The 14,944-nt window shown below is 29.8% G+C and overlaps 1 protein-coding gene across 6 annotated transcripts in view; it reads right to left on the bottom strand.

The window, feature by feature from the left end:
* Positions 1-14,944, bottom strand: part of LOC126741159 (muscle-specific protein 300 kDa-like) — a 221,094-nt gene that overhangs the window by 103,022 nt on the left and 103,128 nt on the right. For all 6 annotated transcript variants that reach the window (XM_050447499.1, XM_050447501.1, XM_050447503.1 and 3 more), the window contains 9 exons: positions 13,569-13,968; positions 12,397-13,464; positions 10,872-11,189; positions 9,921-10,427; positions 9,245-9,734; positions 8,890-9,118; positions 3,958-4,059; positions 3,690-3,893; positions 2,663-2,814 (listed from right to left, as the gene is read on the bottom strand). In XM_050447499.1, coding sequence (XP_050303456.1) covers positions 2,663-2,814; positions 3,690-3,893; positions 3,958-4,059; positions 8,890-9,118; positions 9,245-9,734; positions 9,921-10,427; positions 10,872-11,189; positions 12,397-13,464; positions 13,569-13,968 — 3,470 coding nt within the window. The remainder of the gene's footprint in view (positions 1-2,662; positions 2,815-3,689; positions 3,894-3,957; positions 4,060-8,889; positions 9,119-9,244; positions 9,735-9,920; positions 10,428-10,871; positions 11,190-12,396; positions 13,465-13,568; positions 13,969-14,944) is intronic.

The raw sequence follows: 14,944 nt of genomic DNA, 5'->3' as shown, positions 1-14,944 counted from the left end.
TCCAGGTTAGACTATCTGGATATTAGAGTCTTCCTTTTGGTCTTTTATAAGATCCCCATTTTTTTTGTCAATTCGCAGCAGGAGCTTTCTCCCTCAGAGGTATTTGTAGATGTGCTTTATCGCTTTTATAACAGCTAGCAATTCGGCGAGTGACGCAATAGTTGCGCTCTAGCTTGGACAGCGTCTTACTAGAATAGGCAATAATTTTTTCTTTTTGGCCGTCCTGGATTTAGCTTCCAGGTACAAATTTTCCTCAGTTCAGGATAAGTGCGCTTATTAGAGCCTCTTTTAGGTGATCGAAGGCTTCCTGACAGTCTAAAAACCATTGGAATTTTCGTCCTCTTTCTGTCAGCCTGGTCAATGGTTTTGCGATGTTACGAAATCCCTCTACATAGCTTCGGTAATAAGTGCATAATCCCAAGAAGCTGTGTTGCTCATGCTTATATTTGCGAAGCTGAATATCTTATTGATTAAAACTCACCACTCGATACATCGCATCGGTTGCTGAAACTTCCCTCCGAAATCCAAATTGCATTTTTGAGATTATATTTTTTGAGTAGGCTTGTCAATTAATGGAATAATCCCAAAAATCGCTGTAATATTAAGATATTGTTGAACTAAGTTGAAATGTTATCACCGACCAAAAAATCTTTATATCAAAAATAAGTCCAGGTGCGATAGGTATAAGAAAGTATAATTAAAAAAGACTCAAAATGAAGCAGGGAATCAAAACATCTAGTAAAAATATATTCCATTTAAAAAATCAAAGGTGTTGCCATTTTTCTATATAAGCGGCAATGCTGAAAATATTTTACAGCGATAGATCATTGTCCTTCCTATTTTTCCTCCAAAATTGGAGGTACTAGAGATGAATATATTTGTGTGCTTCAATGAATACTAAATTTTTGTTTTCTTAGCTGTGCAGCTTCTCACTGTGTATAACATACAAAAACGTAGTTCAAGATGTAGCCGATCGATTTCTCTTATGACAAATAGCGTATTTTCGTGTTGAAACGGTGATGTTTTCCTTGCGTCGCACCCTCAAAATTACATCTTTTATCCCTTAGTAATTTATGAAAATTTTTTTGCTTATTTACCTACATAACATTTAGTCTTTAAGAAAGTTTACAAATATTCATAGTAATGACTCGGTCACACACTCGGTACTTCACCTTATTTCTTTAGAGCCTGCGTAATTGATGAGATAATTTGATAGTCCTTACTAAGTGATAAAGCTGCAACTGATTTAATTAAAGGATCTTATGGTAAAAATGATTAAACCAATAATTAAAGGAAATGGGAAATAAGAAGAGTAGATCGAATGCTGAACGAGTTAGCACATCAATTACGGTATCCTAGAAAACTGAGGAATGTCTGCTGAATGCCTTTTCCTCTCTTGAACTACTTAAAAAAAACTACCCTTGAACAAATCACCTGATAACCTTTAAACCTAAATCGCAAACATATACGTATTTAAAATGCCATAAAGCGCATAAGAATTAAATAAAATGCCAAAGTAGATTTTTTTTCCGTTTTTCTAAAAAAAAACGACGTCTATTAGCTATTCCAAGCACTGAATACTTTTTGGCACCAATATTTAAGTAATACCCGAAATAATATATTAAAAAAAAATGGTAATTAATCAATCATTCTTGTGACACTAAATTATAAGTATATAATATTACACTAGTACTTCTGGAGTATTTGTTTTTAAATAGTATCTATCTGATTTCAAGTTCTTTACACTTTACGTAAAAAAAGATCACAGAAAGCGTTGACAGAAAAAAGTACAATAGCCAAAATCCAGTGCCAAAAATTAGACAACAGTCATTTTAAGTAGTGTGTGTCTATGATAATTTTAATTACCCATTCAGTCAAAACAGCTATTGTTGTGACTAGAGGCAATGAATAGAAAATAATAAAAATTCGACTAAGTTAGAGGACTGTAGCGCCGTGCTGAGTTATGCATTAAAACTAAAATGCTATTAATTAGATTTGGCGGATAATTTAAAATAATTAGTATAATATAATAAAATAATATCAAATTTTTATATTATTGTCATAAAATCAAACGACCATCATTTTTATAGTGAACTCAATAGTCAATTTTAATTTTAAAAATTAAACTAAATAAATGAAAAATGGTTCAAGAAAAAGTGTATACTTGTGATAGCCAACACAATGCTGATCAATCGTTTATAGATTAGATAAGATTTACAATCTGAATTCCATTAAAAAATATTAAGTCAATAATTAATAATTACTGTCAACGAAATGATTTTATAATTATAAATAAGTTTATTAATTAACAATTTTAAACTAGTATTTAAATAAAAAACCTATATCAAAATAAAAAGGTTTATTACGACTTGCTTACAGATAAACGAACATAAAATGATGTCAGTATTTAACCCTTAATCATAAAGCCATCTTTCTAAACATCATTTTAAACACGCGCAAATAACATTAATCGTAAGGTTGCGACAAAAGCAACAAATTTTGCTATTAAAGTTCAGTTGTCCACTAAAACGTTTTTAGGTACGTACTGATACCAACAGAATATAAATTGCTCATGCACTACCTATATTAATTTTGATTATGTAAAAGGGTATCAAGGCATAATCTAGACTCTTATTTAAAAAAATATATAAAAACTACTTACCTATAAAATCTATCAATTAATTGCTTTATTTTCTCATCTAAGATGGATGCGGCAGAAGGTGAAATGTCCTGCAAATACTTCTGAAGTGAATTAGATGTGTCCACCAAGTCTTGTTCTTTTGTCTTGAGGCTCTCTGCTTCAGTCAGTAATACCTATTATAAGTTGCATTTAGTAAGATTATAATAGTTATTTTAAAGGAATAATACAATTATAATACATTTGGTAATTAAGGTCTTAAAACTCAATCCTATCACTCATTTTATTTTAGATGATAAACGTGCTTAATTAGTCTACAGAATTTTATTTGAGATTTGGGGCGAAAAACTTTGGACTAATTAATGAAAAAGTGTGGAAAAATATCTTATTTAAAAAGTAACTAAGCCTTGCTGGAAGTAAGGCCTCTTAGGATTCAGTGTTGAATAGCAAGAATTTTATTTAGGATCGATTTGTGTGATTTTATTTTTTTCTAATATGCTGTTGCTTATAAAGGACCACAGTCATCATAGTAGTATGATCATTTGGAAGTGATCAAATCCTAATAATCTTATTCCAAGTCTTGCAGTCCTTAGATAGTGTCAGTTCAAAGGCTTGTTTTATTTATTTAGGTACAAGTGACCGACTGCTTCAATAATATTGATGAACTACATGGTTAGCAACTTTATCAATTCGCTGAAAGATTTGTTCAAATATTTAGAGATTTAAATCATCAACAGAGGCCAATTTGTTGCAATTTATCAATTTAATAAATAAGGTCGTTTAAATACATATTAAACAAAAGTGGCACCAAATTGGGCTTCTGGAGCGTTAACAACGTCACAAATAAGCTGCAAAGCCGAATAATCACTTCTGGTAGTTGAATTCCATAATAGAAAAATGGATGATAAAGCAGCACTTTCGCCATATGTTCCAACTATATAAAAATCATCACAAATAGACAACTTCTAAATGAACATAGATACTCAACCACTTCATTTGGCATTTTACATTTACTGTATAGTTATGACAAGAAAATAAAACGAAACTGTACCTCTAAAGCCTTTAAAGATTCATCTAACAGTGGCCGACTTTTTACGTCTAAGTTAACGCTCTTTGCTTGCTCTTCTATCCCAAAAACACTATCTTCAAATTGTTTGTATTTTAATTCAAATTTCTCCCAAATTTCGCTTGCTGTGGTAAGTGTATCCTTTCTACCCTGAAGGTCTGAGATCAACGAAGTCCACTCTTCTTGAATCTATAATAATTACAAAACAGGGAGTTAATTTTGAAACTAAATTTATTAAAATTATGAAACTTACCTGATTTGCTTGCGTGTCTACGTTAAGTTTGTTTTTCTCGTTAGCTTCGTTGGTAATGGTGTTGGCGATTTTTCTTAATAAGTCCAAGTCACAGGATTCTTTCTAAAATCATAAAAGAAATATCATAATAATTAATACAAAGAGTAGCGAATAAAGACGGACAAGAAACAAAAAATAAAAGTTTACAATTAAACAAAATTAAACTAAATCAGTAATTAAGTAATAGTCTAAATCGTATAAGCTCAACTGATTTAAACTTTTAAACAGTTATATACATAATTAACTTTGTCATATTATTACTTTTAAATTCATTTCATTTTGTATACGTTATTGTGTATCAAATTATCCTTGACACCGTTATTAAGTCGCAAATGTTGATTTATTTTCGTAAGTTACATATACCGGACAATTAGTTATAAGTTTTGTATTTTTTGCGATAAAAAAAATTTAAATTGAAATTATTTCGACTTATTTTTTTAAAATTAAATTTAAGTTCAAGATTATGTTAAAACAAAATACATTAAAATTACACAACAATCATAAGCTCATCAAGCATAGGACATAAGAAAGGATTTGGTAATATACATATTTTGAAAAAGATATGCAAATTGTATTTATAGCTATGACGGAATTTTTTGAAATAAAAACAAAAGTTAATCACTTGACATATTTTAAAAATAAACGTTTTTTTTTTCTAAATAGTTTGTTTTCCACCATCGCAAGATTTAAGACATAAAGGTGGTACTATTTATGTTCTGAAAAAAAAATCATTTTCTTAGAAAATGTCTCATTTTTTTCAATTATCGCAGGTGTTTGACTACTTACTACCAACTTATCGCAATATAAAGTCAAGGACTAAAAAGAGATAAAGAGTGCATATCATTACATTAGCACGTTTAGTACATAACAAAAATAGAAGTGAGTAAATATTTATATTAGCAAAAATGAGAATTACCTGAATTATCCTGTATGAGGATTTTTTAGTCAGAGGGTATATATTTATATACCTCTTAGAAAGTTTTACTGCAGCGCATATAATAATAATAATATAGAGTATGTTATCATATTATATGTATGGACACTTTTAAATCTTTTATCAGGAACCTTTTAGGTATTGTTAAAATGTAGTAACACCACTGATACACATATAATAATGCTTAATAATTTAACATTAAATCTTTTTTTTATTAGGTTCTAAAGGATTTAATCCTTGTTCTATAGCACAACTATTGTGTTATATTGCTAAAAATGAATCGATTTCGAGATTCTTTTTTCGTTGTAAGCAAATAAACAATTTAGTTAATAACAAATTTGACAAAAGAAATTGACTGTGTTTGGATTATGTACTCAATTTGATACTCAATTGATGATGTAAATCCTAGTTAAAAATGCTATATAAGTTCTGCATATACTACGATTTTATTAAACAATGCTTCTTTACTGCTCAGAAAAGTTCAGCAAATTAGATCGATTAATCAAATGCTACTTTCGATCATATCGCAAAAGCGTACTGAGAAAATGTTGGTTCAGATTTTTTGATTGATATTCAATGTGCAAATTAATGAAAAGTCAATGTAAAAGAAGTGAAATTAACGATTTTTTTTAGTCGAAATGATCTAGTACAGTTCTATAATATCTTTCAAAAAACTGGCAAAAAAGATGACAAAGTCCTGCCAAAAAAAAAAGTTCGGCACTGTAAATCTACAATTAACAATATAAAAAGTAATGAAAGTCCCAATACTTATTTCCAACTGTAATTTAAAAATGACTGTCATTTAAAAAATATTAGTCTCACATGTCATGCAAAGTTATCGGTGATTTTGATATGCACTCTTGTGCAACGACTTATGTTAATTTTTACCTTAACGTTAGTTAAATTTATTGGAAGAAAAACCTTAACCTACTATTTTAGTCTGAATAAATCATTGGTCGTGAATATAACTATTAATAACATTTATTTTTTACTATTTTGATATTTAAAGGTTACAAAATAAACAAATAATAATTATTGATAAAGTGTCAAATATTTAAGTGGAAACTATTCAGATACTCCTAATCACTTTGGCTAAGTTAGTTTCTTCCTATAATTATGATGAAATAAAACTTGATATGATCATTTTATTAGAATCCATCTACTACCGGCTAAATTATATCGTCTACTAGTTTGTTTACAAATAAAAAACGCAAATCACGACTTACAATTATTACTTTACCGGCTAGATGAGCTTCTGTTATACCACTGAAGGTATCAATTATTGGCATCACTTTTATTAACAAAAATATTATCAAATTACAACTAGAATCACAATTAAAGACACAAAAATAACAAACTCTTTTACGTTTAAACACAGTTTTCAACTAAAAGCTAAAAATAAATGTTATTAAATCAATATTTCTCGAGCGTGACCTTCTCGGGTTTGTTCCGCGACTATGAATGTTGAATTTTTATTTCGGTAGATGAAGTACTGATAAAAAAATAGATATGACATCATTGTTTAGAGGTTGTGTTGGTTATCGTTATAGTTTGTTTACAGTAGCAAAAAATCTTCGAAAGAAAATATTAAATTTGTCTGTATTGAAGACGAATCCACGCCTACTTTTATGTATTTTATGCAAATGCTAAAACTTATTGACCTTTAAACGTGCTTTGCTCGGAATGGTGGGTTGAAACATTACTGCACCAACGATGTGATGGGTCATAATTATATAAAGCGTAATCCAGCTGAAACTTTAAGCGTTGATAACTTTTCTCCCTTTGCGGAAGGGTGGCTTTTTTTATCGAGGGACATATTTCTTTATTCTTTAGCGTTTTCTCTATTTTTTCTTTAAAAAGTATCTGAAGCATTTAAAAAATACCTTTTTTTCAGAAGTTTTTTTACGTTGTAGTTTAATAATAAAAAAAATATCCATAGAGTATTCATTGAGGAATCTAAGAAAGACATGTATCATTGGAGTTAGTGTTTACAATTAATTTAAAAAATTTATATTGATTTAAGGTACGTAAACTGCATAAAAAAATTATCCCTAGCAATAGATGTTTATTCTGAGACAATTCGGTGAAAAGTGTTTTAACAAGAAGGGTTGTAACATCAGTTCGCCCTTAGAACTGATTCAGGGTCTTCCATATGCTCTTAAAATTGATCTTCGTTGAATAGTAAGAACTTCTGAATTAGGATTTATCAATAGCTGCAAACAAGATTTTTTAAGAACTGTAGATCTAGATAGTATCCTTCTAAATACTTTTTCAATAGCCTAGGCTTCCTAGAGTACAAATAACTTGATATGTAGGAACGCTAATCACCGAATTATTTACTGAAGTTTATGTTATTGGTTTCCTGTATTATTAAATATGACACACTATTGAGTTGCGATTTTGTCCACAAAATCAGATGGGATGGTATGTATGACAAATCTACTTGTGGTAGGATGTGGAAAACTGCAGAATCTATTTCGTTTAAACCTTTCTTATGGTGATGTAGCATTCAAGAGCGGATATGGTGAATACTTACACCAAATAGTAATTACCTCAATTGAGTTTTACCTGAAACCTCAATTACTATTGGGTTGGGTAAGTATTTTTTGTTCTCTAAAATTTAAAAGAAGTTGATTAAGAAATCAAAACCGTAAACTTGATTTAGTTTTGCATCCATTTATAACTGAAAATATTCAATTGGATAAAAAAAACAAAACCGTAACTCTGAAATCTGAGATTACGAGATTTGAATCGTTTAGAATAATTTTGGTAGTGGTGCTTAAAGTCAATAATTTACCAAAATCAACGGAAAGGGGCAAAATTATACAATTCTAGAAAATATCGGCAGGAAATCATATAATGAAATATTGATGCAAGCGTTGCAGTAATATAACTTCTTGATGTGAATATGAATCAGCAAAAGTTCAATGTAGGATATGCTTCACTTTTTCTTTTAAATAATATAAATAGCAAAACATTTTTACAGACCAATAAATTGACTACAAAGAATGCCTTTAGACAATTTACGAAAAATTACTCAGACATTTTATGATTCTACAATAATGTGCGTGTAATCATTATTGTAAAATTGCAAAGATGCATGTAATTAATAGATTAATAATAATAATATGAGACTAACTTTAACTACCCTTTAAAACCTTAAATTTAAAAACTATCTGCACTCGTCCATTAAGAGCGTAACTTTAATCAAAGTTTGAAAAGGCCAGCTCTTTGCATTTATTGAAAATATAACCTGTATTTAACGTCACTTCCTAGAAGTATTTTAAAAGTTAATGATTAAGTCAAAAAAAACATTTTTGTTAGTTTTAGTATTCAAATACAAACTTAAATAACATGAAGCGAAGCCATCAATATTTATAAGTAATACTTGATGGAGAAAAAGTCGGATGTTTTAATAACTTAAATAAACATCCTACAATATAAATGAAGAAGTAAAAATTTAACTTGGATGTGGCTAAAAAAACTAGAAAAAAATTAATTTTCTTTTAAAAAGCCAGCAATTCAGATATGGAAGGAAAAAGAACAACATTATAAACAACACATTTAATTATCCATGAAATTTTTTTTAGCTTTAGGTTTTATCAGCACTTTATTTGATTTCATTTTAATTTTATTTTATTTTTATTTGTGTGAATATTTCATATATTTTTTGTTGTTTGTTCTACCTACTTTTATTTTTTTTATACAGCTTTGTTCACAATAACAAATGTTAAAAGAATAATAAAGCATATTTTAAATTTGAAACAATTTTTTTTAGTTTTTTTTTTATCTAGTTGTACTAGGTACTATTTGTATCTAAATAGAATTGCTAGATAATTTTTTTTATCATTCACTTTGGAAGATAAATTTCAAGTGGTACATGTACATAAAATCGTCAAAATAATGATTCAGAAACGTGTAAAATCCTACTAAATAAGTTTAAAAAAACTAAAACTTACCCTTAAATTTTCCAAGGTTTGTTTCAATTTTTTCACTCTTTTCCTTAGTTTCTTTAATGAATCTATGTATTTATCATCGCCAAATGTAATATTTTTCATAACCAACTTAACCTTTTCCATGGTGCTTAGGTATTGCTGCCAATTCTTGCTGTGGTGATCAAGCTCCTCTATTAAGTTCTTTGCTGCACTTAATGTATTGTTTAATATTTGGGTGTGATGTTTTTGCTCCCTAATAAAATAATATTTTTGTTTGTTATGGTTCGTTAAAAGTCAAGCTAGTTAAAAGTAAAAATTCACCCAAAATGACTTAAAAAGTTGAATGAATTAAGACATAAATAAAACAAATCAAACTGACCTTTTTATTTCGTCTTGCTCGTAAACCTCTAAGCTGGGCCATATCTGATCAGCCAATTGTTGCAAATTCTGTAGCACCTTCAAAATTTCCTCTTTACCATTAAAGAACTTTTTCAGATTTTCCATATCGCGCGCTGCGTTTTCAAAATCTACGCCATCTCGGTTTAATAACAGTTTTTCTTCTGCCTCTTTTATCCAATCATAAAGCTTCTTCTTCACAATAATATATTCCTCCCTTAAATGTTTGTGATTTAACAAATACTTGGACTGCTCTTCAAGTTCAGTGGGCAACATAGTAATAAAGGAATTTGCTTCGGAAATTCGATCCTTTAAAGTACCGGGGAGATTTAAGTATAATTTAGCGGCTTCTTTCATTGCTTTTAATTTTTCTAGATAGGTTGTGACTTTTTCAGTTAAGGCAACGTTTTTGTTTAACTCCTCGTTTACACTTGTGACATCTCTAGTTAGTAGAGGTCTGGACTTCGCGGCACCTTTAAAATATTTTATATTAAAGACAGAATTAACTTATTTTTTATGGAAATAAAAGTTAAAAAGTTGACTATTCACTTTATATTATAAAGTTCTTATTGCTATTACTAACTGTTCATGCACTCAAGAACTTTATTACATATTTTCATAATGTATTTGAAGTAGAAACAAAATCAAAAAAGTCTTACCTTCATCCGCATGCAACAAATCCAAAATTTCCTCCAAATCAGCAGCGAACTTTGCATACTCGGCCAAATAATTCTCGTGTTTTTCTTTTTGTTTTTCCACGGTTTTTCGCAATGTGTTTAACGAATTCTTTAATTCATGCAGTTCTGCCATAATTTCATTTCGTTCCTGAACGTCACAATCTTCAGCGATCTTTTGACCTTTATCTACAGCAAGTGCATGTTGCGCCTCGTATTCTTGAATTTTCTTGAATATTTCCTCGTATTTGCGAATTTTTTCATCAATATTCTCATCAGATTCTTCTAAGTGCCTAACGATCTCAGAATACTTCGCCAGGAATGTGGTTATTTCGGCAATAAGATCGCGATACTGATCTATTAAGATAGATGACTTTTTAAGCTTAGCAATTTGATCTTCAATTGCTTTTATCAGTTGGTCTTGAGAATTGCTTACGTTTTTAAGATCCAAAATATTTAATGATGCTACTTTTGCAAGTTGCGTCTTATCATCTGTAAGAATGTGTTTATTTTTATATCAAATATAATACTATATATTTAAAGGTTATACAATCAATTGGACGTCTATAAGATAACTGAAGTCAACCAAAAGCACGCAAGGAAATACGTCAATGAAGCTTTTGAAGAAAAATATATTTCTTTTGACTTTTATTAGATATTCTGATAAGGTAATTTTGGAAGCATGGAGAACCATTTAACCTGTTTAGATAATATTAAAAAGACTTTAAAAGGCTGATGTTAGATCGATCATTTCTTCAGAATATCGTAAGTAAAGGACAATAAATTTTAGGCTTCATCGCGAACTGTTTTTAATTTGTAAGTAGTTTGGTAGGATCAAGAATATTTTTTTTTAAAAGATTGAAGAAAATGTTATTTTTGTTTGCAAAACAGATAAATATTTCTTGCAGTGTAAGCTACAATTACACCAATTCTCACCTTTAATATTTTTCCCCAATCCCTCCAAAGTAGTCATTCTTTTTCGTATCTCTTCAACTCTTGTTCCAATTGGTTGAGTCACGTCCTCTTTTAACTGTTTTCTTACTTCATCAATTAAGGATAAGCTAGCCTTTAATCGTGCTAAAGCAATTTTGGTTTCTTCTGTTTTTATTTTCAAATCTTCGTATCTCTGCTTTATTAGGTTTTTGACTTTTTGGTATTTTTCCTTAAGATTGTTTAAAATTTCCTTTAAGCTGATTTTGTCGGATTCGTTCAGGGTTGGTAGAATGGTCGTTGTTGCTTCAAGGTTAATTTTATCTAAATAAGTATTAAAATATTAATAAAACGTTAAAATTCTCATGATAAAAAATGTTCTTATTTACTTCAGTGTTTAAATAAAACGAATGTAAAGGCATACATTTTTTTTTGATGTGAGAAATGTATATTATGTTTAATTGTCCAACACTAAAAAGAATAAGACATACCAACGCTTGCCTTACGTAAAGCAGAATATATCCGAAACGCTTTCCCTACCAAGCTTACAAAAGTCCTAAGGAAAAGTGTTGTTGTTAGAGAAGATCTAAATAGATGTGAGCCATATTAGACCCTACGATAATTTGAATGGAAGTTATAATTAACTAGTTACTACTTTGAGGTTTAAGTCCTTATACGTATAGGGACATAAAGAAATTTTTACAAGAAGCACTCCTAAACCCATTTCTAGCAGTAGCTGGACGACCTGCTGGCGCTATTCAGTATGATTGGTGTAAGCTAAGGCAACCGACAAAGATCTGTTCAAAGAAAGTTAAAAATGAATTATTAAAAATTGAAGAGAAAAATAAATTTATTATGGCAATAATTTTTTCGACATTTGATTTTATTTCGACCTCTGGTTGAAAATATTAAAAATTAAAAATTCAAGTTTGCAATAATTTTAATAAATTAAGCGAAAAATTGTTAAAATTATTTTTTTGGGCGGTAAATATTTAATGATAATTCCTCTTTAAAAATAATAAACTGTAATAAAAATGATAAATGACAAAAATAATTACGAAAATTGAGTAAAATTGTGCCCCTCTCTTTTTGGCGAAGAAAGCCAGAAATCTAATGTATAATAGCTGCTATCTGAGAGAACTACCTAGATGCTGAGTATACTTTTTATTTAAATAAGCATAACCTACAGTAATGTAATTCGTGTGATTAGTATTTAATTTACCGCATTGTACGCAATCAATCTAAAATAAGTCATGAATAAAATAGTACCTAACCTATAATAAATCGAAATATAGGCCCGCGGCCAATGTGAACATGTGGAATAATTTTCGTAATTAATATAAAATCGCGTGCTAATATGGAAATATGGGATGCTGTGATACCTAATAGTAGGCACGCAACGAAAAATCGAGATTCATCAGGTCGGAACTGTCGCATCTGTTAATAACTTTCAAGCATCAAAATAATATATATATATTATTACAATTCAAATCTAATAAACTCGGACGTAAACAAAATTAGATTTACTTACCGATATTTTCTTCAATTTTCAAACATTCCTCTCTTAATTTCTCGTAAGTCTTAAGCTGCTCCTCCAATACCTCTATACCAGTCCATCTTAAATCAGGGGACGTCGTCACCTCTGCTTGCCTCAGCCAATCAAAACAGTCATTTGAATTAATTTCGAACTGTTTTCTAGACTCAAGAAGTTCGATTAACATAGCCTCTTTATTTTTAAATGTCATCTTAAGGTTATCAAAGGTAACCTGAATACCATTTAAAATTTTTTCCAGTTGTTGGTAATCAGTCTGATCGCATTCCTTCAACAAATTTTGCCCTAATTTTAAAATAGACTGCAAGGATGCCGCGCCCCCGGATTCAATTTGGTTTTGGTCGATTTTTTGTTGATGTAATTCTTTTTCCAGCTGCTGAACTTGTAAAGGCCATTCAGTTTTTTTCTGAGATACAACAGAGGACTGGTTATCAAGCCAAATTTTAAATTTATTCAAAATGGCTTCAAATTCTTGTCTCACAGCAATGGCGGCTTCATATCGTTGAATTTGATTGTTAATCGTGTCTAATAATATAGTTTGTTCCTTATTTAAGTTATTTAAAGCTTCACTTAACTCAGCATTTTCTGCTGCTTCTAAATCGTGAGCCAGATTACCGAGTCTCCTAATTAATGCATCTTTAAGAATAACTTTGCCCTCAGTTTCTTTAAGTAAAGCTTTGGCTAACGCCAATTTATCATTAACTTTAACACTTTCGTGGCTTAAGGTGTGATCTCTTTGACATTGTGTTAGAGCTTCCTTATTCCATTTAAAAGCTTCAGTTAGCTCAACTTTAATCGACTCAAGTTCTTTTACAGTCGCTTCCAGTAACTGAATTTTGCGTTGCACCTTTTTTAAGGCCTGTTTTCTTTTTCTTTCAGTGGATGTTAAATTATCTTCAATTTGCTGAGAATCAAGGTCATTAACAAGATCTTTAATTTTGGATAATTTTGATTTAATATCAGTAAGTTTTTCAGGAAATTTATCCGAAAGATCCTGTTTTAGTTGCTTAAGTAAGGATATTTTTTGACTGCAGATGATACCTGAACCTGTTAAAAAAAAGGGTCAATAATTATAACGGGGTGACTCATATATGATTCTTAAAATCTTAAGTAATTATAAGTCTAATTGTATTTACTTTAAACCTACTTACGTTTATCCACACTATCAATATCGTTATTGAGATTATCAATCCATTCATTTAACTCCTTTAATGCCTCTCTAAACTCATCAACAAACTTAAGTTTTTCCTCTCGGTCTGCTATAAATTCCTTAACATCCGTTTCTAGGTTTATCAACAGCAAATTTAAATTGTCGTCTCCAGCCAATTCTACCATTAAATAATTTTGCTTTTCGCCAATTTGCGTTAACAGTTTTGTCATTTGGTTTAATTCTTGTTTGGCAGATTCCGATCGTAACTTGATTGGACGAGTTTTACTTTCCTTGATAGTTTCCGTTTGTTTTTCGCACCATAATTTAAGTTCAGCTTTTTGTTTTTCAATTTTTTCCCAACTGTTAAGAATTGTTGATAAGTTGCTTAGATGAACCTGTACCTATAAAATTAAAAGGCGTACTTAAACTGGCAGTTGCAATAGAATATGTAGCATATAAATATTAGTTTAGCTTTTTGATTTTGACTTATGGCTTATAATTAATCGTTGAACTTTTTATCAAGTAGTTTTTGGGATATGTAAGAGATGACACTTATCTATATTATTTATATACCTGTCTACCTGCATCCATAGTTAATCAATTTTGGCGCTTCCTTTCATTATATTAAGTAAGCTGCCGTGCTAGTTGCCATAGCTTCAAGCGTTTTTTTTTTTAATTTCATATAATAAACATTTAAATACCTTCGTTTCAAATATACCCTGGCTCGAAGTGTGTGTAAATTCAATGATAAAACTATTTTTATATTTCAAATACAAATATATCTCCATATAAAGTTTCAGTTTTGTATTCAGTCTTTTCGGCAGGCAGACGACCGTAAGAAGCTAGAAGTTTAGAAGTAAGAACAGGGCCTAATTTTAAATACCTAGAGTAAATGTTACCATTTTATTGGTTTATTATTTTAACTTCATGTATATTTATATTTAGCATTATATCAACACATATCAACTATAATAGCTGTTTTTTGTATGTTGTTGAAATAAACAACTTATGTGAAGTAATAGAAAAATTAACTAATATTTTATTAGCCAGTAACGTATTAGTAACACAAAAGTAAAACAAGAAACACTGGATTTCTTTAACCTAGTAAGGAAAGATGATATACTACGAGCTAGCCTTCTTCATAAACACCAATATGTCTACCAAACAGGTAAATCTTGTGAATCAATGAGAAAACCCAGAGGGTCGAACAATCCTTGAACAATAAAGAAATCGCTCTAGGAGCCTTCTAAGACATTAAGGAGGCATTTGACAACACGTCATATGACTCAATCAACCATGCCATAGCTGCACGAGCTATACATACTAGTTGGGTCAACCAAATGCGTGCACTAAGAAGCACGTAATAAAAAATGCAAA

This window comes from Anthonomus grandis, chromosome 10, assembly GCF_022605725.1.
Source record: "Anthonomus grandis grandis chromosome 10, icAntGran1.3, whole genome shotgun sequence".
NCBI classification, from domain to species: Eukaryota; Metazoa; Arthropoda; class Insecta; order Coleoptera; family Curculionidae; genus Anthonomus; species Anthonomus grandis.
The sequence above is the reverse complement of the archived record's forward strand: the minus strand, read 5'-3'. Positions and strand labels throughout refer to the sequence as shown.